Consider the following 27,783-nt stretch of genomic DNA (forward strand, 5'->3'; position numbering starts at 1 on the left):
CTAAATAATCTTCACTTTTATTCCATTATGTAAAAGTAAATGCCATTCTGGCTGAGATATGGATTAATCTTTCCTCTTCAGCCACATGTCTACAGATCAATGAAATAAAAATTATCAGTATTCTTGGCACAGTTGGATTCAGCTCCTAAATGGTTCTGTCAATATTTGCCATAAACACTAGGCTTACACTCATTGGGAGCACCAACCTACTCAGACATGACTTATACTACATAAAAAACAAAACCCCATCATTTCCCTTTTACTGCTGCTAACTATCAGGTTAAAATTGCAAATTTAACATCACATCTTGCACATTTCCCTCACCAGTAATACATGCACAGGATAAACTGTAAGCTGCCAGGAGAAATAAAAAACATCCCAGGGCAATCAGACTTAACATGATAATTTGACTTAAGGCTAGAATTATCTATTACACTCTTCACAGACTTGCATTTCCGTTTGCATGTCCCTCTGGTAGGTTAAAATTTCACTGTTCAAATGTCATGTCTATAAACTTTCTTCGAAGTAATGGCATTAAATTCAGGAAAAAATGCTGGAATATGCTTCTGTACGTTATGGGAATAGCTATCTATTCTGAGACCTTACATAAAGAATTTGAAGAATGCTTCACACTTAACAGCTTGTTAAGCTTTACAATGTTACTAGTATATTTTAAGGTGTCTTTTTTTGTATACTCACCCTTTCTCTCCATCTCATCTATTTACTATGCAGGGAGATGATATATAAAAGCAGAACTGTTCACTCCAGGGGGAACTTCTACCAGTCCAATAACACCTAAAAAATTACACCAAAGTATAAGAATCCAGTGGTTTGTTATGTTTACATTTATATCTCTTCATCCATCAAGGTGTAATAATGCCATACCTGTGGACCCATTAACCTGTCTGATTAATAGGAGGAAAAGATGCAACATTTAGAAATAATGGGAATCTCAACCACATATATTCCTACATGTTATTGCCAATACAGGCGTTTTGCACAGTTTGTCAATCATCTAACTGTCACTTCTCATAAGAATTAAAATTCTGGCATTTTGAAGTGCCACTCATATACTTTTTTATCTTTGAGGTGGAGAGATTTTTCTATTTCAGATTTGACTGATTCAGAAATACTTAAATACTTGTGGATGTGCAGTTTTCTACTTGAACATCAATAGCACACTGGGGTAGCGCTAGCAATTTTTTTCCCTTAGCCAAATCACCGTTTTTTGTCAATTTGTTATCCAAATGGTTTTAATTTGACTGAAATGAGTCAAATCAAGCCCTATTTGTTTAGCCAAGTTAAGCCATTTTTAGCATTTGGCTAAATTGGCGAGTGTTAGTGCTACCACAAGCACAATAAATGAAAGGTTCGGAAAATACTTTTCTACCTGACAGAGACAGAAAAAACACAAAAATATTAAGTTAAACTACAGCACATTAGTATAAAAGATGTGTTAGCAAGTGCTTTTTAGTAAGATATATGAACATGTGTGATTGCTTTAGGACATGCATCAATGGTACACCTGACACAGAGCCATCAAGAAAATTGGATTGTTCAGCAACTGTTCATGCCACCTTTATCATCTCACTCATTAGACTTACAGAAAAAATCCAATTTGGGAATTAAGAATTAAGCTTAATTTACTAATCAAGGTAAATGCATGCACACTAAATACATCTGTTATGAGGTCTAGTGTAAAAAAATGTTTACTAGTACTTTTCTCCAGCAGGTGTGTTACAGTTTGATGAAAAACAATGACTGTAAACAACCAAATAAACCATAACTTCTTTATATACAAATAATATGCTGCTCAATGTTGCATACATTTTAAAAGAACATTAACATCCCTCCTGCATTGCAGATTTTGTAACAAGTTTGAGCCCATTCAAAATACACATTCAAATATCAGAAAAAGAAATTACTATAACAATTTCAATATCTTGTAATCTGATACAACATTGACCTTTAAATTTAATTTTATTCTTTTCCTGCTATTGTATACATAAATGGGTCACTTTTCTCAGTCTGAAAAAATATAATATGTGTACCTAGGTGGGGTATTGCCTTTGAATCAATTGTAATGCTGGCCATTTGAGAACAAAATAACTGTGCTTTGTATTTATAGTTTTTCAGTTTCCTTTACGTTTTTCCAACTAAATGATAAAATCTTTTGAAATTGAATTCTGACATCTTCACATTTCTTATTTTCTTTTCTGGAATCATAATTATGTCCAAATTTAAAGGCATGCTGAATCTCTTTGTAACTATGAAACAACTGCCCTGCACAAATACATTTTTTTTTTCAAATAAAGGGACAATGCTAAAAAAGCATCTACTACAACCACCCACACAGCTTAAACTGTATGGAAAAATAGGTGGTATTTACAATGTACTTTGAATGATAATCTAGAGTTTAAAACACCATAAAAAGATGGTCAGTAAACATAAAAATCTGAAGAAGATAGAAAATGTCAGAAGGCATTTTAACACCAAAATCCTGTATGCTGCCCTTTTGTGTATATCCCTTACTAAAGTTAAATGACATTTTCTCCGACTTAACAGTGCTTATCTATACATGCCAACTTTTCTTACTTTGATGGACATAAACTAACCTTTTGCCATTCTTTTTTATTATTTTAAGAGTTATGACTGTCAGAGCACTAGCCCCCCCCCCCCCCCCTTCTTTAAAAAGACATTAAGAATTATTGTATATCAAAAGTAAGACAGATACATTTACATTGCACATAAGCCTCTTAACAACTTGTTACCTGGCAAAAATGTTCCCTTATTAAGCAAACACCCATTACATGGTCACTCAGTCATTTGCCTAGCATAATACCCAGATACAACACCTGATATTAGGGACCAACAACAAAAGGTCCTTTAGGAATGTCTTATGAATGAATCTCAAACCTTTAATTTGGCCTATGACATTTGAACATAATGAAGGGGCGGAAGTCCCTTATTTCTTTATTTAGAAACACAACCCTTCATAACAATAAAGAGGTGACGTGACAATGTATCCTGAAATTAGGGTAAATCAACAATAAATGGAATGCAATCATCATACAAGTTATTTACCAGTCTGAACCTGTGTGCAAGCTTTTTAAATCTACTGCTTAGTTTCTAGTCTTGCTTTTTGGGATATTCCTAGTAAACGTCAGTGTTTATATTGACTTTTTTCTACCTTCTTAATCCATAATTTGATCTCCAGGCCTTGGCATAAACTCTTTTTAGAAAAATAAGCCTGGGAGTTAAATTTACTCCAAAAGTAAAAAGAAGGGAGCAGGTTTATTTTCTTTTAGGGTGTCTGTCCAGTAGGTCTCCATGCATTTAGTTGTCCAACAGCAAAGAGGTCACTTACACTGGGAAGACAGAGAAAAAGGTACCTTGAGCCCTAAATACCTATTCTTCAACTCTACATTACAAAGGTACAAACAATCTCATTCTCAACCACTGAACGTTTGATTACAAGGTTTTCAACTCAATTTGTGTTTCTCTTTACCATGCTCTTTACCTGTATCATGGTCTATTTAAATACAAGTCTACTTGCTCGTCTGAAACCCACCTGGTTAAGAGTTCTGTACAGCATCTACCTCACATTTAACAGTCTACATACTATTATAATACCTACTGCAATGACTTAGATGCAAAAAAAGAAAATGTCTGTTTAACTTCACGCAGACTATTTCAAACCATCACCCAAATGTAAAAGAAAATATAATATTGCATAAAAGCCCACTTGGAAACATAAACATAATACACTAATATGTTAAATCAAAGCATTATCATTCAAAAACTTATGTGGGCAAGTACTGAAGTAGGATTGCAAGCAATATCATAATTTTGCTATGGGGGAGTAATTATGCAGAGACATAATGAGATGACTTCACAATATCACCCGACAAAAGAACTCCAAACAATTACTGCTGCCATCAATCCAACCAACAGTTTCAAGTATGCATAGCGTTTATATTTATCCCAACGGCCAACACTGTGACTCTTGCATGGTCAGTATAAATAAGAATAACAGTGCTTGTTCAAAGACCTATATATTACTTCAACTTGCATGGGAGACTGCCTTCTTCAAGTACAGGGCTGCCTAATTAACAAGAAGGGATAGATAAGGGCTACTCTTAGTACAAGTAACAGTAACCTTAAATTACCTAAACAGTGACAAAATATTCCATGAGTTCTTCTTAAAGCTTACCATGTACTTCTACCACTGTATGCAACATTCCAATACAAAAGGTGGGATGATTCATACGTAAGGAAATTAATGAACAAAACAATCCCATTGTCTGTTACCACTTGGGTCAATGTAATGGACCGTACAAGAACATGCATACTTTGGTTTACCTTTTCTCTTAATACTCTATTCAATACATCAACAAAACAGGTAAGTTTTATTCCAAAGGATAGCTGAAATAAGTGTGGAATGTTCTCATGCCGATAATCGCAATCATTAGTGACAAAACACGTCGCGCACTTACCTTTCTTATACTGATTCAACTCAAGTTACATTCTTATGAATAAAATTTAAGTGATAAAAACACTTACTGCAGTTATTACACTAAAACCTATTTTACTCACCATCAACAAATTCGCATCACACTTATATTACACGATGGCTTTTGTCAGATTTTCAAAAGTGCACTTCTTCGCCCCAGTGCACTTGATGTCAGCAGTGAAGAAAAGCGACGGCAGTGGTTCGTCAATTAAATAATCAAAACAAAGAGTTGTGTCAATCTTTAAATTACATGACCATAAGAGATAGCATAAATCTCTCTCTTTAGTTTTTTTATAACAAACTTATTTCTTTAAATTGTTGGTTATGCTATTTTGAGGGCTTATTCTAAACGGAAGTGACGGCACATTCAATGCGGATATCGAAGTACATGTGCATCCGGTTTGTAACCACCAAAACACCCCAAGTACAACTTACGAAGATTTTTTAAAGAAAAGGTGAGAAAACTGCTTTTTTTAAAGTTTATTTTCATTTTGAAGTATGATACATGACACTTTTTCCGAAACACTATATACGTTGCGTTTTAAATGAAATATGAAACTGTATATAGATTTTGTACGTCATGGAAATTTCCTTAAAGGTTAGTTCATTATTTATTATTACATCTCTCAGTACAACTCTATGTCAAATGTGAACAGCAGCATAAAGATGCTCATCATAAAAATATCCGCAAGAGTCGAGTAAAAACAGCTTTGCATGGGGACTATACTTATTGGCTATTAAAAAACCCCTTTCCTTTGCTATGTATTACGTACACCGCATTATCAATTCTACGACCAGCATTGCAGCAAATGTGTCCAGATGTAGCAGAGGTCATGGTGACTCTGAATCTGTCAATCCCTGTCTGCATACTAGAGAATGACTTTAAAAAATGATGTTCATATTTAGCTGCAGTCAGAGGAAAATACCATGCAACATTTTAATTAGTTTGTATTTAGAATACTATTAATGTAAATAAATCACTGTGTTAATTATATGAGTTTAGGATTTGTTACTCTGCAAAGGCAACTTACAGAGTTAAGAAGTCACTGACCTGGATCAGACTAGTTTTGAATACTAGGCACTATTAATAGGAAATATCTTTTGTTCTTCACAAATCGAAACAAGAGAGGAAAAGCTAACAGGGTCTTGTCTTGAATGTTGCTCTTTTAATTACAGGCAAATGATTTAGGGATGCCATTATAGCTATTCTCTGTTTTAATCTGCAAAAAATATGTTTCAGGGCTTATTAGTTATTAAAGAATTATCAATGTAGGATCTTTGTTTATTATTGATGTTTTAAGATGCTTATTAAAATGGTGCCATGACTTAGTACATATGATCAGGTTGAATGATCTTATCAAAGTATTATATACAGGTACATTATAAATAAAGCCATGGCAGCCAACTTAAATGATATAGGGCTAGTTCTGTGCACTTTCAAGATTCAAAAGCAGAGCAAGTTACTTGCAACTATTGGGATCAGTTAGTAATGGTAATGACTCGATCTGTTTAATGGGGAAATTGTGAACTTCATAAATACTGTATTTTTTAGTCATATATTCTTGAAAACAGAACTTCTTTTTTGATTGGTTGCAATAAAACTCAAAGTCAGGCTACCTAAAGATTCTATTCTTTACAGTAAAAGCACTACAAATACTTCGCAGAATTTTTTTTTATCATTCCAAAACTGTGGCACTGAAAAATTGATAATTTTTCTCCATTGAAAAGATTGAGCCATTACCGTAAATCAAGGACAGCATCCTGCTTATTAAGACAGGGCACGTGTCATGCCAATATAAGTGTCTGCCAAAATAGGTATGTATGATGATTAATAAGGATTTGAGTGAAGTTTCATTTTATTTGGCAGTTATTCAGCAAAGTACACCTCTGAGACATTCCCATTTTGGAAGGACACATTGTCATTAACCCACCAGTTCTTTAAAATAGTTTAAGGCAATGAAGTTTATAGATTAAAAATTTGTGAGAGCTGAGAGCTTAAAAGTCTTTGCAGATCTATCAGTTCAGCATTTAAATTCTGAGTGTACCTGACGTGTCCCTTTACTTATTGCAGTAAGTGATTCAGTTTTTGTCTTTCCATACAGGTACTGGTAGTATATACTTTTTAAGATTTTGTGACACTGTGCTTGTTTATGAGAGATTTCCGGATAAAGTATCTTCAGAAAGCTTTTCTGTATGAATTTTTTTTTTTTGGTTTGGCATTTTTTCAGCCCAGAGTGGCACGCTTGCACAGCATATTTTAACATGTATATTTTCAGTAACTACAGAGACGGAAAATCCAATCTCTTAAGAATTCTGATAAAATGTATTCTCTGGCTAACCTTGGTTTAAATGCAATTGCTAGTATCATGAAGGTATGTGATTTGAACTCAAGATTGTTTTTCCATTTTGCAAGCCTCGCATGTCTCATTTTGTAATCCTAGGCTTTTTAGCTATCATTTAGTTCTGGTTGGGTAGGCATCATTGTCACTGGTCACTCTGTTGGACCTTTGGGTCAACTATAGTCACTATTGTTAAATGTCAGCCCATTTTAATCTATCGTCCTACTGTTATGGACTCAGTGGAAAGTTACCAGTTTGGACAGGGCAAGTGGCTGAAAAAGTTATTGTAAAGTATTTTCCTGGCACAACTGGTTGATGTTTTAAATACAGTATTTCAAGGTGACCTTAAAGACAGCAAAGCTTGAAAACAACTATTTTGAGGTAGTGTGGTTAATTGAAATGCCTTGATTTAAGATTTCATTCATATGAAAAAAAAAACAGAAAACATAAAAATAAACCAGTACTGTATAAGAAATACAATCTGCTTTTCTTACTGACTGAGTTATATCATGACATATATCTATTTTAAGATTCTTTTCTTTTTCAGGGACAATGCAAAGGCCAAGTATATACAAGAAGACCCTATTTTATTTAGGTTCTGCAGTATGTGGAGCCTATGGAATGAAACTGATAGCTCAAAACTTTACCCTCACTGTTCAGGCTCAAGAAGTTGGACCAAACCATAATGATATGAAGCTGAAAAATGTTCATATTTTATTTCGCCATGGAGCCAGAACTCCTATCAAACTGACCCCTAACGTTCCTGAGGTAAGATGGCTGATATTTGAATACAATGTAAAGAAAGAACAGACGGAACTTTGAAATTTATTTACATATCTTTTAGTGAGTCAAAATCTTGTTACCATTCCTGGTGAAAAAATATTTTCTATTGTTAGGTACATGGGTGCTTTTGGGTGTATATCATGTTCAATTGTACAAATGATATTCTTCTAGTTTGACAAACCCAGCATTTTTTGTTTGATGGTATCATATTCAAATTAAGCAAACAAAATGAGAAATGAAACTCAGAATTATACTTTTTTGTAGACTTCATTGTAGAATGAATCATACACAATCTGGCTATGAATCTGATAGCAAAACAGAAAAACTTAAGAATCAGATAATTGAATTAGTTATGGCAATCTAAGTGTTAAACACACATAAAATTTTATCAGAAGAAATTCTAGTTGGTTTCTCTACTAAATCATATTATTTTATTACTGTTAGAAACCTTGATTCTACCTTATCAGTTTCTGTTCTGAGATGTTGATTTACCATGGTTTAAAAATGACATATTGAAAACACTATTTAAGTGTCCAGTTTTAGTTAGTGTTTTGTAAGTTAGTGTTTTATTTATTCAGGCAACATATGACAAATCTCTAACCCCAGAGTGCCCATATGTTAAAAACTATAAGATCACTTACTTGGATGGAGGACCTAGACCAGATACTACTATAGAAGATACTTACAGAAAGAAACAACTTCAGGTAATTCATTGTGGCACAAATGTTGTTCTCATAACCTTTCATTTACAAGTTGATTTTATCTAGAGAATTTATTTCATTGGATTTCAAGTTTTGCAAGCAAAAAAAAATTCCCAGTTCTTTCTAACAATCTACATTATTTTATTTTATTAACATTTATTTATTTATTTATTTTTTATTTATTTATTTATTTTTTATTTATTTATTTATTTTTTATTTATTTATTTATTTATTTTTTTTTTTTTGATAGACCAAATGACACCTTAGGTTCATAATATTATTGTTTAATGTCTGCAGTTGCCAAAGATCTTAAAATCTACAGCAATATATCTGAATGTTTGGTTTTGGTCCTTTCTGTTTGATACAAAGCAGAAGATACACCATTTAGTAAGTTAGTATATGAGAATGTTATCAAAATCTTTGACATATTTCAGGGTGGGGCCTATCCAGGACAACTGTCCACACTTGGCTTTGATCAGATGGTGGCCCTAGGAATGACCCTGCGCAAAAGATACTTAGAAAAGCATGGACTGGTGGAATCTGAGTACAGACCAGATCAAGTTTTGTGAGTCCAATTAGATTCAAGATAAATGATTATAGGATTGTCAGGTGGTTGAAGATGAAGTATCTTTTTATATTGAATTATTTTCATTTTGTAATAAATGATTTATGTTGAACTTTTTCTTAAAGCAGTAAGCTATATGTACGTATTTCTCTTACTTGAAAAGATTTACTGTGGAAAAGATAGTCACAGACTGCTCTCTTGATTGCAGTATACGCTCAAGCAACATAGCAAGAACAATTGATTCATTGAGATGTGTGATGGCTGGGGTCTTTGGAGAAATTAAAGGTTAGTTTTTAATGGTTTTTCAATATTAATATTGATTTTTTTAACAAAATGCAATTTTTGATTTAGTCTCTCTCTCTCTCTCTCTCTCTCTCTCTCTCTCTCTCTCTCTCTCTCTCTCTCTTTTGAGCTCTCAAAAAAAAATACCATTTACTTTCAGATGAGGTAACAATTCCTGTTGCCAATTTGGATGATGAAATCCTTTTTCCCAACCACCATTTCTGTATTGCAATTCGCCTGGTCCATCGCAGGGGCTGGAAGCATGCAGATGAGATTGAGGGATACAGGGACACCAGATTCAAAATAGAAAAGATATTAGGTAACTGTTTTTTCTTTTTTCTTTTTTTTTTTCATGTACATCTGTGATGTATACTTAAATTTCTTCAAAATTTAAAATATTCATAAACTTCTTTAGTTTTGAGATGTGATAGTGCAGCTTGATAATTATGAAGACAATATGTCAGTTGTGGGCGTATTTTAGATAAATGCATTGAAACAATCTGTTAATTAAGATTTTGTTTAAAAAAGGTGTAAAAAGATACAGATCTTGCCAAGAATAGATCAGAGAAGTTAATAGGATAAAATAAGAGCATAGAATATCATGTGTCATCATCTTCAGTCAGTAAAAATTTGTCAAATGTGTCTTTGTCAAACAGATTATGTGGAAGGTGAAGGAAAAGGTCCAGTTAAAATGAATGAAGTTAGAGATGATCTAGTGGCAAGAATAGTAAGTACCACCTTCTCTTTCAGCCTTGACTCAATGTATACAGATATATGTTGTTTTGCTGTGCCTTTCCATTTTTACCTCCACCAAGGAGGTTATGTTTTCACCCGTTTGTCTGTCTATCTTTCTGTCTGATTGTCATCAACATAACTCAAAAAGTTATGGACCGATTTTGATGAAATTTTCAGGAACTGTCAGAAGTGGGCCAAGGAACAGATGATTAGTTTTTGGTGGTGATCCAGATCAACAATCAATCAATAATCAATAATAATAAAAAATTACTGTCTGCGCTCTCGGAGTGCTTTTCTAGTTTTTATTGGTTATTAATTTACAATGTGCTCAATCAAACCTTTTATTATCATTACTTCCTTTTTTTAATTGACTTAGTCGATTTATGTTACCTCTATTTTTTTCAGGAACAATTATACGAACGAACCATGAATGTAGTAAAATATAATGTAGTAAAACTAAAGCTGTAAATTCCAGGTTTTCTCTTGTGCTCAGTATACATAACTAGGAATGCAAACAGTTTCATGACAATGTAGTATGAATAAAATAAACGTCAGTAATATAATTGTGTGGACTGTTACAAAAAGTTGATGAAGAAATGCATTCTTCATGACTGTCCCAACTACAGCATTATAGACTTCAGTCTCAGACACATTCCATCATTCATCTCAATAGTAGCAATGGGGTAACATTTCAATGTGTAGTTTTGCCTTTGACGATATGTACTGTCAACTGCACAATAGAACAAATTAACTCCTCTACATTACTGTGTCCAACCCTTTCTGGGCTGGTTCATTACCACATTAGTCAAAACTAGAAATAGTCTAGTTGACATCATTTGATGCTCAGATTACACAAATTAAGGGCCCGCTTTTTTAACTAAGGGTTTTTGTAGTTCGCTGGCAGGATGTATATAGTCGGTGCTTCATCTCAAACTGTTTTGGTATTTTATATCCAGATGTTTCAGTTATCTGGTCACGTTAAAGTGAAAGAGTCTCTGCCTCATGTATGCAGTCTCACCCCTATTTCTGGACCACTATATCAGAAAGTGGATTTATAGGAAAATTACATAGTTTTTGCTTTTGAATATTTCTGAGGTTGATAAAATTCTTAATTAACCAGCTTTTGATTATTCATTTAAACTTTGTGTTTTTTGGTCTCACAGGAAGACGGATCAGTTTTCTGTTTAGATCACTTCCATATCTAACACGTTTATGTACAAGTAGCCACCCTCTTCTCCATCAGACTGCACTTCTGCCACTCACTTAGTTGAAGATTCCATATTTGTAAACATGGTGGTAGAGATGGCAGCATCTACATCTGGAAATTAACTGGCTAACTGACCACCTGACAGAATCCGAAGAAAGTACATATGTTTTAGGTTTCTGGATCAGTTTGGTTTCTTCGACCTCATCAGATGCTTATTTTTGTCTACTTATGCCTTTTAAGTAAACATGAAGCAGCACTGTTTCTATGTATGCATAAGTCAAACAGCCGAACTGTCACTTACTTGTGTGGTGTTTGGAGGTAGAAATACACTTAAGTGAAGAAATCCTGTCTGTGATATGATAAATGGCTCTGGTAGCATCTGGATATTTGTTTATGTTTGTGTCTCACATGTAGAGGGAGGGTGGGTGGGCAGACATACATGTTATTTGGTGACTTGTCAATAGAGTTGTCTGGTATATGTGTAAATGTGCATGTACCAGCTCTAATATATTGTATGATGATTAGCAGCTCCTCTTACTCCATTAAAATTTCTTGCATGTGCAGGTTCCAAGAAAGCAAGATCAGCTGTTCAGATTGCCTTTCTTGAAGTATTGAATGAAGATTTATAATGATACTATGTCCTTGAAACTATCATATTTAGCTATAGTGAATGTACTGAAATAGATCCTTAAAAACTGCATATAGAATTGAGCTGTATTTAAGTATAAAAATAAAGTGTATTAGTAATATCTTGATACTTTTTTTCTGATATTTTGATAGCACCCCCTTTTTTTTCATGAGCATGCTTTTAGTTCAACCAAGATTTGAAGAATCACAATGTTGCATTTCAGTACTAATTTTAGGGACAATTTTGTCTAAGTGATGAGAAATTGATCTTTAAAGAAGACTTTGCTGATTGTTCCTACAGTTAAGTGCTATTATGCTCTGCTATAGGCAGCTGCTTTCATGGAAAGCTGCTAAAGGAGGAATATGACATTGTTAATATTTTTTGTTCCTTACTTTTTCTTAACAGAGTACTATAGTAGAAGCAGGTGCACATATCCTGATCTCCTGCAACTTTCAGGATGAACTTCCTTCAGATAATTGGACTTCTAAGGAATCTCGGGCAGTTAAAATACTAGTGTTATACTTTGTTCATTTTTCATTGTAAACACAATGTAAGAGACACCTACGGCAAAACCGAGTCACTGATTGATTGTGAAGCCTCGATTCTTCAGTCATTACTTTTTAGCCTCTTGACACTGGATTTTCAACATTATACCATGTCTTATTACATATCTATCATAGATTTTATCTTGTTGAGCACCTTTTTTTCATTTTGTTTATGTAATTTTTTAGGTGCAGCTTTTATTACATAAAATTTGAAAAAGGCTGAGAGCAACTGCTTTATAAAATGAGGTCAAACTTATTTTGAAAAAAGTGTTTGACAAAGTTTTAAGCAGATGCAAGTATTAATAAATAGGTAAAATTAATATACTGACTATACTGTTTCCTGCACTGAAAGGATGATTACATCTCTAGATGCATGAAACAGTACTGGAGGATAATGAAGAGTTGAGTTTTTATTGTACCACCAGCGTAGGCGACCGTTTTAGGGACCATTCCCACAGATATTTGGATCAATCTATCTCCCTGGGGAGTCTCACTAAATTGCTGTCAACTTAAACGGCTTAAATCTCTGTCACGCTTAGTAAATCTGTTAGGGGGTAATTATCTTTACCCTAGCTGATTCGGTAGGCGTGACAGACAATTAAGCCAGTTAAGTTGACAGCAACTTAGTGAGACTCTCCAGGGAGATAGATCGATCCAGATGGATAGATGGTTTACGAGTTGCGCTATATCAAAGAGTACAGTGTTGCAATATTCAGTGATGAAAATAAAATGTGAAATAACTCTAAAATTAGCAGAGGTATGCCCATAGTTACTATTGAACTTGAATAGGAAGTCAGACACTGGCAATCTAACTGTGACCTTGAAATTGACCTTTGGCCTACTTTTCACTATGAACTGAAGTTTGCAACTTTTTTGTCCCTCATATCTCCAAAACTGGCAATGATACGACCATATTTATTATTGAACTTGCATAGAAAGTCATACACTGGCAATCTAACTGTGACCTTGAAGTTGACCTTTGGTCTACTTTTCACCGTGAATTAACTTGCAAATTTTCTGTCCCTTTTATCTCCAAAACTGGCAGAGATATGCCAGGAATAGGAAGTTATATCCTGGCAATCTAATTGTGACCTTTGATCTACCTTTTGCAATGAACTGCACTTCACAAATTTGGATTTGACCTTTTACTTTTTCCCATGATTTTGTTATAAAGTGTAATTTTAAACAAATGGTGGTGTCCCTTTTTTTTGTACCATACGTACCGAATGTGTTAACTCTAGCTGGTGGTACAATACCTGGAGACAGTATCGCATCTCTGATCCTCTAGTTTATTTATACTCTTTTTTAATTTGCAACATTTTTATTCCCAAGAAAATGTCATTTTGGTCACACCACTTCCTGTGGTAGACCACACAGTCAGTATTTCACATATAATGAATAATCACATTCTAGTTCTCAAACAATGGTAATTTACTTCCTAATTAGAAGTCTGTATGCCTCTGATATATCACGCAACATTAAAACTACCAACAAGCAAGATTATTAATAATTAGTAAACAATTAGTGAAAGATTTAGTTTTATTTAGGCTATTAGTGAACCTTTTGGTTGTTTGCAAATTATTAATTACCTTTATTCACACCATGATCTAATAGAACAAATCTTTCATCCAAGATGTGATACAAGTAAATTTTCCTGATTATTTTTCAGACAAATTTAAAAAAGTTCTTCATGAATTGTCTGGGTTTTTGTATAGGACATTAAATGGCTGTAAGGTTAGCTGTCTGCTTGAGGGGCTTTGTGGTACAGCTAAATTAAAGCAAAGTTGGTCATTTTACAATACACCAAGACATCCACATATTGGCATTGCTTTGAGCTTTATGGTACCATGATTGAAGCCAGTTGCTGAAAAACAATCCCTCTTGTTTTTAAAGATATCATATTTCAAATGATTGTGTTACATATTGAAATGTTAGTATCCAGATGCTAACAATCTTTCTATCATGTTACCCTATTTCTTGATTTATTTTATGTATGACAGGCAAAAGCAGCTTCCATTCCTCTAATGCCAATTAAGTAGGTTAAATCCATCTTTGCATTTAATGGGATTGGAGTGACCAAGGCACACCCTAGCCATCCTTTTCAAAACATAAGGTTTGTAGGTTATATCTGAAGATAGGTTGACATTTGAAGATCAATAAGATTATAACTATGGTCTGGTAAATAAACCAATGAAAACTATACAGCATGCTGTCAAATAAAGATCTTATCATCCAAAGTGTAAATTTGTCTGTTTGTTAATAGAACACCTTAATTGAATTAACCTTTTGATTATAATCATCAGGCTTGCTAGGGAACTTGACTGGCTTCCCATTTCTGTGTTTCTTTCTTCAATTTCCTGGATATTTACTATGTTGTTGGACTTAATAAATTTTTGCTTTGCCACAAGTAGTATTCTTGTGATCTTAGGAAATTAATCTATACATTTCTTAAGCAAATTATTTTCTGTGATGTATAAGGCAGGCAGCATGATCTGAAAAAATACTTGACCATCTAAAAGAAATTTCTTATAATTAATACCGCCTGCAATGCCAGAGGAAGCAATAAAGCCTGGGGATTGGTTTTAAGAATGTGCATTTACGTGACTGTTATTTCCCGCATAAGAATTTATTGTTGGTCTCTTACTTTCCATTTAATGTCACCCGAATTTTTTGTTTGATCGATACAGTGTAATTTGATTCATGGCATGTTTCAAGACAAGCAAGAGAAATTTGTAATTTCCCTGGTGCTCTCTGTCTAAGTGATTGATGTAGTTTCTCACCTGTTGTAGGCTTAAGTTTGATGGAAGTGTGAATGGACTTTGGGGATGGGGGGTGGAGATAGGACAGAAAATATCCCTCGATCCCATTTTCAATGATGTCTTACAATTAGGAACAATTAGGAAAAAATGGATACAATTATTAAAAGTATACTTTTTGTTATTTTCTTTCAAGTTATATTTCATATTAGGGAATATAAAACTTAATTTGGAATTTTTTTACCTTTGGGAGAGAGGTTAAAGGATTTAAAGTAAAAACAATCACTACTTTGAAAATCATTTTCTCAAAACACATAAAGCTTACACCTTTTATATTTCTAATGTGTGCAATCTTTTTAAGGTGATTTATTCTATTGGCCAAGTTTTGAGTTATATAATTTTTATTTTTGCTTCCAGTTAAATGCAATGATTGCAGAGGGGTGGTAATTACATTACTGGGAAAGCATTAAACATGCCTGTTAGGCCGAAGTGAAAGATATTGTAAGAGCAAAAATCAATGACCAGGGTGACAGAAAAGATTGTACAAATATTTGTTTTAAATTAAATTTTAAAATTCATTTTTATGTTAAAACAAGTTTGCAAACATCATCACTGATTTGAATTTATGTTGATAATCTCTGAACAATTTTGATACTAAGTTAATGGTTTAAGATAGGTATCAGTGGACAAAAAGCAATCCTGTTAGTTGTATTTAATGTTCCAACATAAAGAACATTAAGAAAACCCCTACGGGAATGGTGCTCATTTCGACATCAACTTCATCATTTTACCTCTTAATTTCATTGAAATAAAGTATTATATTTGTAATTGAACTGGCTTGTAAATGGCATTTTTGGAAATTGTGCATGCCACGTATTTCAGAACATTTCAAGTATTAATTAATTGTTGTTTTTTGCTATGGGAGCACGGAGGTGTTATTTAACATAACCAGACCCATATTAATGCATTGAGATTACATTTTTTATTGGTAGCCATGTGAACAATTTGAACACAAATTATACAGACAGATTTTTTCCTTTTTATTTGTCATGTGTCTGTATGTAATCTGATCACTGTGTCTGTCCATACAGTCACCAAAACTTTTGCTGTCCAATTGTTGTTTATCCTATAACTGCTAAACAATATAATTGTTTTAGTTCAAGTTTACTGAGTGGATTTGTGTGGAAAAAAAGACTTGCCCAGAAAAGTCAGCATACTTAACTTATCCTGTTTGAGCTATGATCAGCCTATAAGGCTTGTCAGCATCCTCTCCTCCCCCCTACCAAAAAAAAAAGCATGGTCAGATGATTTTTTTGCAAAAGTTACTTTTTTTTCATTATTTTGGCATCATTTGCTTCATAAGCATCCCAATTTTTCTTTAAATTAGCTGATTGATTGTATAGTAAATGAAAATCAGTACTGGATTTTTTTTTTTTGCTTGTTTGTTGGTATTTAATTGTTGCCGCTGTTAGGTGTCTGTGTATTTGCCAACTTTACTGTCTTATTTTATAACTTGACCAAGGTCATTGACTGCCTTTGGGATATCTTACTGACATCTATTATTTGGAAAGTAATTAGATGGATAAGTTTGCTGACGTTCACCCACAGTTCACGTCTGAATAGAACGACTGTAATGACTCTCATTCACAGTATAGTTCATTCTCATAAGATGTGCTTAACACCTGGAACAAAATGTACTTACCTAAAATGTGAAAATGTCTGGTAATTTCCATTCAGCATACTGAAAAATATAAACATGCTTTCTCATTTTCTTGTATTTTCCCTGCAACGTTAACACATTAAGATTCAGATAACATAATGTAAATGAATTTTGTAAAACTTTTGCATATTTTAACAATTATATAGAACCTTTTGGAATCCTGTCTCTTACCTTGCAGATACCAAACCAAATTTAAAAGGACTATCTTTTTTCTTTTTGTACTTTTTTTTATATTTATTTATTTATTTATTTATTTATTTATTTATTTATTTATTTATTTATTTATTTATTTATTTATTTATTTATTTATGAGATAGAGTAGGATGGAAGACCACAGACCAATAATAACTAGTAAGTAGGAGTTGATCAGATATTGTGGTCAAATTATAATTCAAATTATAACTAATAACAAGCAGATACCATGAATTATTTGAATAAATATTAAGGGCTGTATATGAATATGAATAAATAGTAAGGGTTTTCAGAAGTTATACAATAGTCTTAAGTGCATATAACATGCTGTTCAGCTCTGTTTGAGCTCACATATTTTTTATCCCTTAGGCTGTCTTGTTGATAATTGAAAATTTTTGGATTAGTACCAGGATATTAAGTTGTTTACTTTGCTTCAAAGAGAGTTTGTGTTGAATAAAAGGATTAGATGTTACGATTTTGATATTCTCTTTACTTTAAATTTTATTGCTCAATCAGTGTATGGACTTGTGGTATTTACATGGCTGAGAATCAATTTGTTTGCTTCACCTATAAAACAATTAACTCTTTTGCTTCTTCATAAGGCAGGGTTTCACAGAAAATAATCATTACTGCTTACAGGCCTCACAAGGCAATTTTATTTGTAAGGCATGAGGCTCTATGATGAACATACAAAGTGAACATTCAGATATTGAATACAGGCGTGATGTAGGGAAAATGTCACGCAAAAAAGGCTTAAGTACCTCACTAATGACCAGCCAGTTAGAGCTGTGGAGGCTACAAGTAAATGAGCTTTAAAAATTACTCTTAATTCTTTTTGTTGTTAAAAGAACAAATGAGTCAAAGTTTATCTGACAGAATTTTTAAAAATAGTAAATTGTATCAAATAAAAAGTGTATGTATCTTAGCTATTGAAAAAAGTAAGATTGACAGTTTTAACTTTAAGAGAAAACTGACTCTAGGTCATTTCAACAGATTTTACAGTGTTGTCCCTTTTTTTAGACAGAGCTTCATCTACTTAACCAATGAGCAAGCCCGGTGGTAATTAAAAAGAAACCCTTAAACTCATGTGGGTGTTCTTCCAACATGCAGATTCCCAGCAAGATTTTTTTACAGAGAATGGTTAACCCAAACAGTGGGTATTTTTGAGAGAGAAAAAATCCTGACATTTTAACAGTTCAGTGACGTTAACCTTTTCCTGTTTTGCTTCTCTGTCCTGGCTCTAGGTTTAAGGTGACTGACAGTATATTATTTCCAACAAAAATGTTCAAATACCCTCTGTTTTTCAATACTAGCAAAATGTGGATGTCTTTTGTAATGGATAAAGATGATATCATGTACCAGAAGATGATCGGATATTACAGATCATAATTTTATTTGGCTGTCTCATTGTCTGTATTCTGTCTGATGCTAATTTTCTTGGAAAGTATGTCAAGGATGATAAACTTGAAGATATTGTAATAAACACTGATGGTAAATCCATGTAGCTACTTAGCCCTTTACTATGTGAATGAGTAAGAAAATTGAAAATACCAGGTAATTTCAGCAAGATTAAGGAAACTATCAAGGAGGAGCCCTCTATTTAGCAAAAAGGCATATTTAAGTAATAGTAATTTGTTTTCAATTAAGTAAGAGCAAGGTTCACTGAGAAGAGAGTATAATTAGCATCATCCTACAAGTCTGATACTTCTAAGTTACTTTCTTTTCAAATAAATCAAGAGTAGCATGCACATTTAGCATCAGCTAAAAGAAAGTGTTGAAAATAAAAGATATATCATGCACCATGTAACTCATAAGATTTTGATGTTAAAATGTACTTAAATGGACAAGTTCTTTTCCCATGAGAAGATTAAAATATCAACTTGTAGTGTTAAATTACTATTGATTCAGGCCAATAATTGCATTGCTACATACGCACACACACACATAAGAAAACAACAACAACAGATCAAATTTTAGGAAATTGCAAACTTCAAATAAGAGTAGGTAATTCACCAGGGTACCATTAATAAGTAACAACTTCAGAAGGTAATCTGTTCATTCATCCTGTAGCATTAGCCTTCTGGGCAGACATAAAATTTAATTAGAAGCAGTTTTGTGATATGAATTGATTTTAGCAGAGATAACAAGGTGTTTGGGCATAAACTCTTAACACAATAATATGATTAAAATAAATCTCACAGCTTCTAAATTGTGGATAATGAGTATAGGTGATTGCTGCTATAAATACCATCTATCTACCTGCAGCCTTTTAAAAATGCCATACAGTGGTATATAGTTTGTAGCTTACACCCATGAAATAATGTTAATTTGTGGTTTTTCTATTTTTTTCATTGTCAAATACATCAAATGACTATGTAGTTGACTTTTCAAATTGTAGTGAAAAATGGGCATATTCATCATACAAAGGATTACATGACATAAGCCCTTATCAAGAAAGTGAAAGGAAAATTAAGTTAACTTTTGAAAAAAATGTTATGTGCATCTCCTAAGAAAAAGAATTCTGAAAATTATATTTATTATTTAAGCGTAAACCCTAATAATCCAAGTTGTTGAGTTGGTTATGCCTTTAAAAGTGCTACTGACCATTATCAGCTGGATTGAATAAGAATCCATTAATAACATAAAATGTTTGAGCATTATGTCCAAAACCAGCTGGTAAAAAGCCCTTTAAGTGGTAATGGTAACTGGTTAATATCCTAATAAACACTTCATGCTCAGAACTTTCTTAACCCAAGTGTACTCAAGGGTACCAACACATGCTATGTGCCAATGCAAGAAGTAGCCTTCGATGGACATGCATGCCTATAGACATGCCTATCCGGCAGTGTTGAAAACTCAATCAAACCCCTAGTGAGTTGTTCCACTGAAGATATCAGACTTTACTGTTTTATTTGTTTCCCTTGATTGAATATTGATTGAGAAAACCACCGTTTGTGTATGGTACTTACCACACTGAATTATGTCATGTACATACTGCAGGGGAAAGATTTTACATAACATGAGAAATAACGGAAGTTTCATTTTTTTTTTTTTTTTTTTTTTTTTTTTTTTTTTTTTTTTTTTTGGGGGGGGGGGGGGTTGAGTAGTAATCATGGTTAACCATTTTGCATAGTTATGTAAGATCGCCTAATTAGAGCAAACAGTGAACTATTCAGGTCTTCTTACTACCAGACAATTTTATTGCTATTTCCATGTGGTTTTACAGTTTTTTTTTCTATTTCTGCACAATTGACAGATTTCTGCATATCCTAATGATACTCCACACAGTTCTACCAATATTCCGTTTTCACACATACTTACAGGTTTCCCATCTCTGTTATGGTGTATATTCCTCTAGAAGTGGTCCTTCACCTGAGATACATTGTGTATTACTGCATGCAATTTTTCCGTGGGCGTATCTTACATATAACTATGAATGTAACAGTTACAGATTTATAATCATATGTGGTAGATAGCTATAGCCATGGCTGCTGTTGCAGGCACTGATACATTAGTATTTAATGTACTCTTCCTTAATTGTCTTTCTTCTGCCTAGTAAACTCTACTAGTTCCTGTAACTGACTCCAAATTATGTTTCCTTAATGATCAAACGAGCTGTTTTTTCATTTATTCCCATTAATTTTGTAATACAAAATTGAGTATTACCATTGCAATTCAGATGTATATTGCCACAATTTGGTGTGTTCTTGTTTTACTAGACTCAGAAGAAAAATCAGAAAACACAAAATAAAAAAAAAACATACACAAAACATTCATTTCCTGAATAAAATTTGCCTTACACCCCATTTCCATAGATTTTTAGATCGATCTATCCCTGTGGGGAGTCTTACTAGATTACTGGCAGCTTGGCCGGCTTAAGCGTCTGTCCCGCCTACTAAAAAGCTGTAAGGGGGTAATTAACTATAGTGTCCGCACGGCTGACTGCAATTTAGCCTGAACCCCCAAGGAGTTAGGTCGATCTAAAACTTAATCTTTAGATCGATCTAAATCTCTGGGAAAGCACCCTTAAACCACCAAACAAAGTCATATCCTCAGTCCCCACCATTTTATTCAGTTGAAAAGTGAGTGATCCTCAATCCAAAACCCCCAATCAACAATGCTCTTAAAAATTAAATGGTACCATTGTTACCATTTGATTCTTTGATTCCACAAGTTTAATGGAGTCATCTGGCTGTTGTTTTCAATAATTAATGGAACCTTTAGATAGAATGGCTTTCTATGACATCTCGTCTACGTCAGCACAAAAATCCAATGGCAACAACTTGGTTTGCTCCAGTAGACCATATTACCATGAACTGGTTCTAAACACATTCAGAATTGATTTTAATGAAGTCTTTTGTAAGGAAAGCTTAATGTTCCCCAGTAGATTTGGCATAGCGCCCCCAACTCAGTCTGGTGTATATTAGCTTTTAGCAGAGTGATGATAAAATGGGTCTCTAAAAGATGTGCTTTTAGAAAGTTACATGAGTTCACAATTAGATAGATATATAGATATATATATTGTTAAGGACAGATGTTTCATTTCTAACAAGCTAAATATAGATGCAAGTAATACAAGGCATTCTGGCTGTGATTTTATTCTTGTTGTTGTTTTTCCCCACATCTATAATTCCTTTCCTTGGCAGTTGATATTTTGTTTTCATTATCTCTGACGAGAGAGTAATGTTTTTGTTGCTGTAAGTTAGTTAGTTCTTTGTAAATTTATTTGTCTATTTAAAAAACATTATACAACCATTATAAAACTATGGACAGATTTTGATGAAATTTTCAGGATAGGTCACACGAATAGACCAATGAAAAAAATTATTAAATTTTGATATGGCTTACCATTCAGACACAAGCAGTGATTTGATTCTTTGACACCTCACAAAATTATTTGCAAGCCTCTCAAACCTTTTCCACTTACAGTAATATGAGAAAGACATTGATGACCTGGTCAATGCTTAAAAAGAAAACTGATAAAATTTATAAATTGACCTGACTTCTTACACTTGTCAGAGGTGTCTGCACTCTCTGAGTGCTTTTCTAGTTCTAAAAATGTTAATTTCTTATAAAATGCATTATTTGATAAAAATATATCAGATAACCTCTGAGACTTAAACGTTCCATGTATTTGAAATTGGCAAACATTATTTTCCTCAAGAAAAATCAGGAAGTAAAGGGATAATATTTTGTATCATATATATATATATATAAGTCAGAGTGAGTAATTTCTTTTTTAAGGGCAAATATGAACAAGATTGATGAAACCAAAGTGGTTCAGGTTAAAGTTAGATAACCCTGTCAACACAGCATTAACTTGTGTAATTTAATTACCTTGTAGAATTAAAACAAGTAACTCATCATAGGGCTCATTTCCAATGAAACTATCATTCTAGATACATGAATCGGACTCCGCAGGGACTCTCGCTGAATGCAATCATATTCACAGATAAACAAGCCTCCTCTAGGTGTTGAATAGAATACAGAAAATCTGGTTTATGTAAGTTGGGAAGAAGAGGAGATGTGTTTATCTGATTTATTTAGTAAGAATGTTAGGGCGCATTCCCATAGATTTTAGATCGCTCTATCCCCGTGGGGAGTCTCACTAGATTACTGTCAGATAATCCGGCTTAAATGTCCGTCCCGCCTACTATACAAGCTGTAAGGGGGTAATTAACTTTCGTGCCAACTCGGATGATAGCTATTTAGTGTGAACCCCCAGGGAGTTAAGTCGATCTAGTTGGATCAATCTAATCTCTGGGAATGGGGTCTTAGATGGATGTATGTAGAACGATAGTTTCATAGGGAATGAACCCATAAACTAAACATATTTGAAGCCTCGGTCACAACTGGATGCATGAATTTTAGGATCGTAAGTCCCCTATGAATTGTGGGTGCAGTAGAATCCATGGAGTTTGTAGAGGTAGAGGACAGTTTGCAATGGAAAGGTGCAAGTCTGCCTCGTGAGCCGCAGGGCCAGGTGAGATGTCCTTTTAAGCAGGGACACTAATTGCAGTATAATCTAGGGGCTCTAATCCTACGCTGGAAAATTCTATGTACGGTACGTGATTCCCGACTTGGGTTATGCCCGGAGAGAAGAGTAACGCAACACCACCGTTTAGTTACCAAAATCAAAACTCATTTATTTCCCGGTCGTAGCCTGATATTATACCTAACTTGTCGTGACAGACTTATATCTTTATTGTGACTTCACTATAATTAAAGAAGATAAGATAAGAAAAAGATTAACGTTAGAAAAGAGATATAAACTTCAATTGAAACTTATTACGAGTCTCGCACCCAAGCCCGTGTCTCTGATCAAATAAATTTTCATTTTTATTAATGTTACATTTTACTGGTCTGAACAGCACGGCAAAAGTAGGTCCTTTTTGCTTCACACTTGCCTCACATGCTTGTGATGACGTACTGACTGCGTACGTCAGTTTTGCCTCCTGTTCTCCCGTTCTTTTTTCTTCCTCCCCTTTCTTCTCTGCTCTATAAGCTTCTTGCCCTTGCCTTTTGGAGGTATGTCAGAATCTGAATTGAGCAAAATTCCAAAGTTTTGAAAATTGTTGTACATATTGCACAATTGACATTAATTGTCGAGACACAAGCGTGTGTCATGAGCCCACCTTTTATATTCCTGGCCTGGGGGTGACGCATGTGCCATGCATTCCTGCTGTGCTTTTGTCTTTGTTCATTAGCTGTGAGGGCGTGTGCCTTACTCACCATGCAAAGGGCACGTGCTTCTTCATTGTTTGCGACATGCATCTTGGACCACGCATGTCTAACATGTGAACTCCTTGCTAACTCCTGGCGAGGGGAGCAAGTTATACTTGTGGCCTTGCTGTTCACATAAAATTTTTTGGACATGTCCAATATCCTCTTTATGTGCCTATGGGCTGTCTGCAAACTCCAAATTTTGCAAGAAGGATTTGAGTGCCACGTGAGATTCTTTGCAAAATTTGGATGCAAACAGGCCGTTAGAGCCCGTACGGCCGGTTGTGACTGAGGCTTAAGACATTATAATGATGCAAATCCCAGCAGCATTGTAGAGAAAATTATTTACTTGTAGATAGGACAGAAGTCACTGATTTCTGATTAATAATTTAGCTTTTTGTGAACATTTTGTGAAAAGTTTGTGAATCCAAGTGAATGGATAATGAATCCAAATATCTGACTAAATGAGCCCTGTGAGTATTTCAAACCGATAGTGTATGATTGCAATTCATTGATTTTTTTATAATCTACTGATTTTTGACATCTACTAAAGTTTATCCAAGATTCTTACCTTTAGTGAAATGGAAGAATGCCCTTTGGTCATAACCCTGTACAGAGTACTCTGTTTTTGATGTGGATTTTTGCAGGAAGATTTAACTTCAAATTAAAACAGTTTTGAAGTTAAGTAATTTTTTTAAGATGCTCAGATTACATGGCAATGTTTCGATAGGATTTCTGCATTTTAGCTCCACTGCATTTTATAAGAAGCCTTTCCATATACTTAAGATTCATGGGAACAAGCTTGTGTCATCATCTGTCATCAGAAGGGTTTCATTTAGTTTATTGCCTTGTGAGCTCCCAGAATATGACTGATTCTTTTTTCTCCAAGGAGAAAAAACACTTAAATAATTATTTATGGTGGCTGCACCGAGATGTATCTCATGCTTGTCTGGAAACGTGGCGAGATCATGTACATCTCCATGGGACTATTTTCCCTCTTTCAGCATTATTGTCTTTGTTCATTGAATAAAAAACATTATTCTAGCAAATGGATGATATTCATTCAGAAAAAAAAAAAACTTTTGAGTAAAACAATGACTGGTTGACAAAAACAATTTATTTTAGTTGTGGCTCTTATCTATAATTCTTTTGCAGTATTTCTGAAAATTATTTGTCTTAGCCTTATTTGTTGTGAATGATGTAGTGGTGATGCCCATATTTGTAATTGCATGTATGAGCATAACTTCAGAGGCATAACTTTTTATATTTATTTCTTTGGATTCTTTAGCAGTAGTCGTCAGATCAATGACAGTTCATTGATAGCAGCAATATTTGGATTTGGTGCATTTTCATAAGCAACATAACAAATCTGATAGAAATGAGATGTGACTGCACTAAGATGTGATCAGATGAGCCCATGGTAGAGACTCAATGCATGAAATGTGAAGTGACAACATTCATGATCTGCTCCTGTATTTCTTAAGCCCCAGACACAAGATTAATCGCTTTAATTATTTTTCTGTGACTTGGCGTAGCATTCATGAGCTCAACACTGGATGTATTAATCCTAATGAAGAGTAGACTTCATTCTCTCGAGTACAATGTTTCCAGGCACCAGGAAGTATATTGATATCTACTAAAATGCCCACATCAAAGCTGCTGTAATGTCCTGCCACCTTAGTACACTGGACCGTCAACTCAGGTTATTGAAAACTAAGAAATATCAACCTCTTTATAATGTTTCTCTCTAGCATTAATGATGATTATTTGGGTAGCAAATTAAAAAGGGTATCCAGTATTATTCTGTGGTTCCTGTAATAAAGATCTTTTTTGGTGTGTGTAAATGTGTCCTTATTTTCTGCTCCTAGTGACATCAGCATGCGTTCAGTTTTCATGTTCAATAGGTAAGATATGGAAGACTACAAGGTACAAATCTGTATGTTCAATGTCTTATGAGCAATCGATATAATCCGACTACTGAGACTAGAATACAGGATAAACCCATTTTGATTTGCATATCTACTTTGACAGGTCATGTTTAGTTATAAAGTTTTTTTACCTGTACCACAGAAAGAGGTAAATCACAATTCAGGGTGCTTGCCCACTTTTTCGTTGTTAGTACACATTTTAAGTCTAAACAAAATGAAGTTTGACATTATTGTGAAACTTTACATTATCAAATTAAAGTGCGGGAGACTTTTACCTAGAATGATGGATAAATTTGATAATGGTTTCATGCTATGTAAACCATGTGCAGATACTACTTCGTGCACCACCAGTTCATTGGGGTTACGTTGCTCTTCTGTAAGGCTGTTGCTCTCTGCGATCTTCCATTAAATCTGTGCTCTCTATTGAATTCATGGAACTTGACTTGAATGGGGCAGTTAATTGTCATGAATTGTAGCTAGCAGCTTGGAAATGGTTAAGTGCATGCAAACATTATCTTATTTTGATGTGAAAAATCTGATGTGAGATTATTTTGTAAGTGCTCCTTGGAGTTAAATCTCAGGTTCTTCTTGTTAAGTCCTTTCCAGTTTATTATACCTTCAAGGTGGATTTACCCATTACAGAATGGCTATGAAGCTAATTCTTTGGAACATGTGGGCTAAGATAATTATAATAGGTTTTTTGGTCAAAGTAATACCTCAAATTTAGTGAGAATTGTTCAGGGAGAACAGATTTTATGAGTTTTGCACAGGAGGGAAAAAGAAAAGGAATAATTATTTTAGATGACAGATGACAGAATTTTATTTTCTGTTTGTGATCTATTGTAATAGTATGATTGCTTGAAAAAAGTAAACAATAAGTGCGTCCAAAATTATGTAAAACTTATTTTGATTGTTGTGAATTTATTGAGTTCACCATTTTGACAAATACATTTACAAGCTCTTTATTCTTCATAGACTTGAAAATATTTACAACTCAACTCACTGATTTACAAGAGAGCTACTACAAAGACCAATAGACTTAAATGAGCACATGTTTTACATCATTTTGGCACATTAAATATTAGTTTTGGATTGTCTCTTGTTCAAAATGTGAAAAGCTTGATTATAAAGCATATTCACCACATCTCTGAGGATGGAAGTTGTAAGCACATGTAATAATAAAATAAAGCACATAAAATAATCTCAATAACCATAAGACAGTGCTATTTTCATTATTGCCAGATTATATACCATATGTAAGTTTTTTATTAAATATTAGTTGTCTGATTTGTGTGTTTCTTTGTTTGTTCTATATGTATGGCATTCTTTTAAATTAGAAAAAGGATTCATTGACAAGATTAACTATTGGTTTCTGGGTATACACTTATATATGCGAAAGGTGGCTGAAGACTTGAAGAGTCAGTCAGATTATTTCAATATTTTTCAATGATTACACCTACAAAGGTAAAACTTTGGTAGTCTGTTTCTCCCAGAGACACTGGGCAATCAGATCTCAAAGCACCTGTATCCTGCTGCAAGTTGCATAGAGAGGACATCAACATTCTGGATGTCAGCATAGTAATTCTGTAGAATAGATTCTGCAACTTATGACAGCTGACAATATTGTGGCATTTATCAACAATTTAGTGTATACACTTCAACATTCATTGCTGCTCAAACCATCTCACTGGTTGCTTAAACAATTGCCTCTGCACCTGATACATTGAAAGTTGCTCAGGCCATGCTGTCATTGACTTAAGAAACAACTTGTGTCAACTCTGAGTCGGCTAGAGATTAATCTGTTCATGATTTTCCAATTTTCTTATTACAGAGGCGTAGTCCCATGGGGCAGATTATCATCCTTATGGTTCACTACTGATTACATACTGTTAGTAGGTTCGTAAACTCACATCCGCCTCTATGTACAAGACAATGTATCTCCCTAGAGAGTGGGCAGAGTCATTAATGTCAATTTAAACATTTTTGAGGAGGTTTAGTATAACATCATTGATGAGCATTTTTTTCTTTTTTCCACATTCTTTCAAATGGCACTTCTCATTATTGCCAATGCCTTGATTCACTGAGTGGCCCTTGATTAAGATTAAGAAAGAAAATTCCCATCAGTGATGGCTACTTTCAAGAAAACTGTAGTTCCTTCACATAACA

General features: G+C 33.9%; 2 protein-coding genes across 6 annotated transcripts in view; one reads left to right on the plus strand and one right to left on the minus strand.

Annotated features, from left to right (window-relative positions):
• LOC106157029 (adenomatous polyposis coli protein-like) overlaps nt 1-4,784 on the minus strand; it is a 55,211-nt gene extending 50,427 nt beyond the window's left edge. For 4 of the 5 annotated variants that reach the window (XM_087007092.1, XM_087007091.1, XM_013532493.2 and 1 more), the window contains exons 1-2: nt 4,597-4,784; nt 700-795 (exon numbers count right to left, since the gene is read on the minus strand). The gene's annotated coding sequence lies outside the window, so the exon portion shown is untranslated. The remainder of the gene's footprint in view (nt 1-699; nt 796-4,596) is intronic. The other variant, XM_087007090.1, reaches the window with a different exon arrangement.
• A 288-nt stretch (nt 4,785-5,072) lies between these two features.
• Nucleotides 5,073-27,783, plus strand: part of LOC106157046 (lysophosphatidic acid phosphatase type 6) — a 63,984-nt gene continuing 41,273 nt past the window's right edge. Inside the window, exons 1-7 of the mRNA XM_087007097.1 lie at nt 5,073-5,111; nt 7,400-7,620; nt 8,214-8,339; nt 8,771-8,901; nt 9,110-9,186; nt 9,344-9,502; nt 9,840-9,910. Of these exons, the coding sequence (XP_086863223.1) occupies nt 7,405-7,620; nt 8,214-8,339; nt 8,771-8,901; nt 9,110-9,186; nt 9,344-9,502; nt 9,840-9,910 (780 nt within the window). The 5' untranslated portion in view covers nt 5,073-5,111; nt 7,400-7,404. The remainder of the gene's footprint in view (nt 5,112-7,399; nt 7,621-8,213; nt 8,340-8,770; nt 8,902-9,109; nt 9,187-9,343; nt 9,503-9,839; nt 9,911-27,783) is intronic.

This window comes from Lingula anatina, chromosome 2 (genome assembly GCF_051362555.1).
Source record: "Lingula anatina isolate TDL-2025a chromosome 2, LinAna3.0, whole genome shotgun sequence".
Taxonomy (NCBI): Eukaryota; Metazoa; Brachiopoda; class Lingulata; order Lingulida; family Lingulidae; genus Lingula; species Lingula anatina.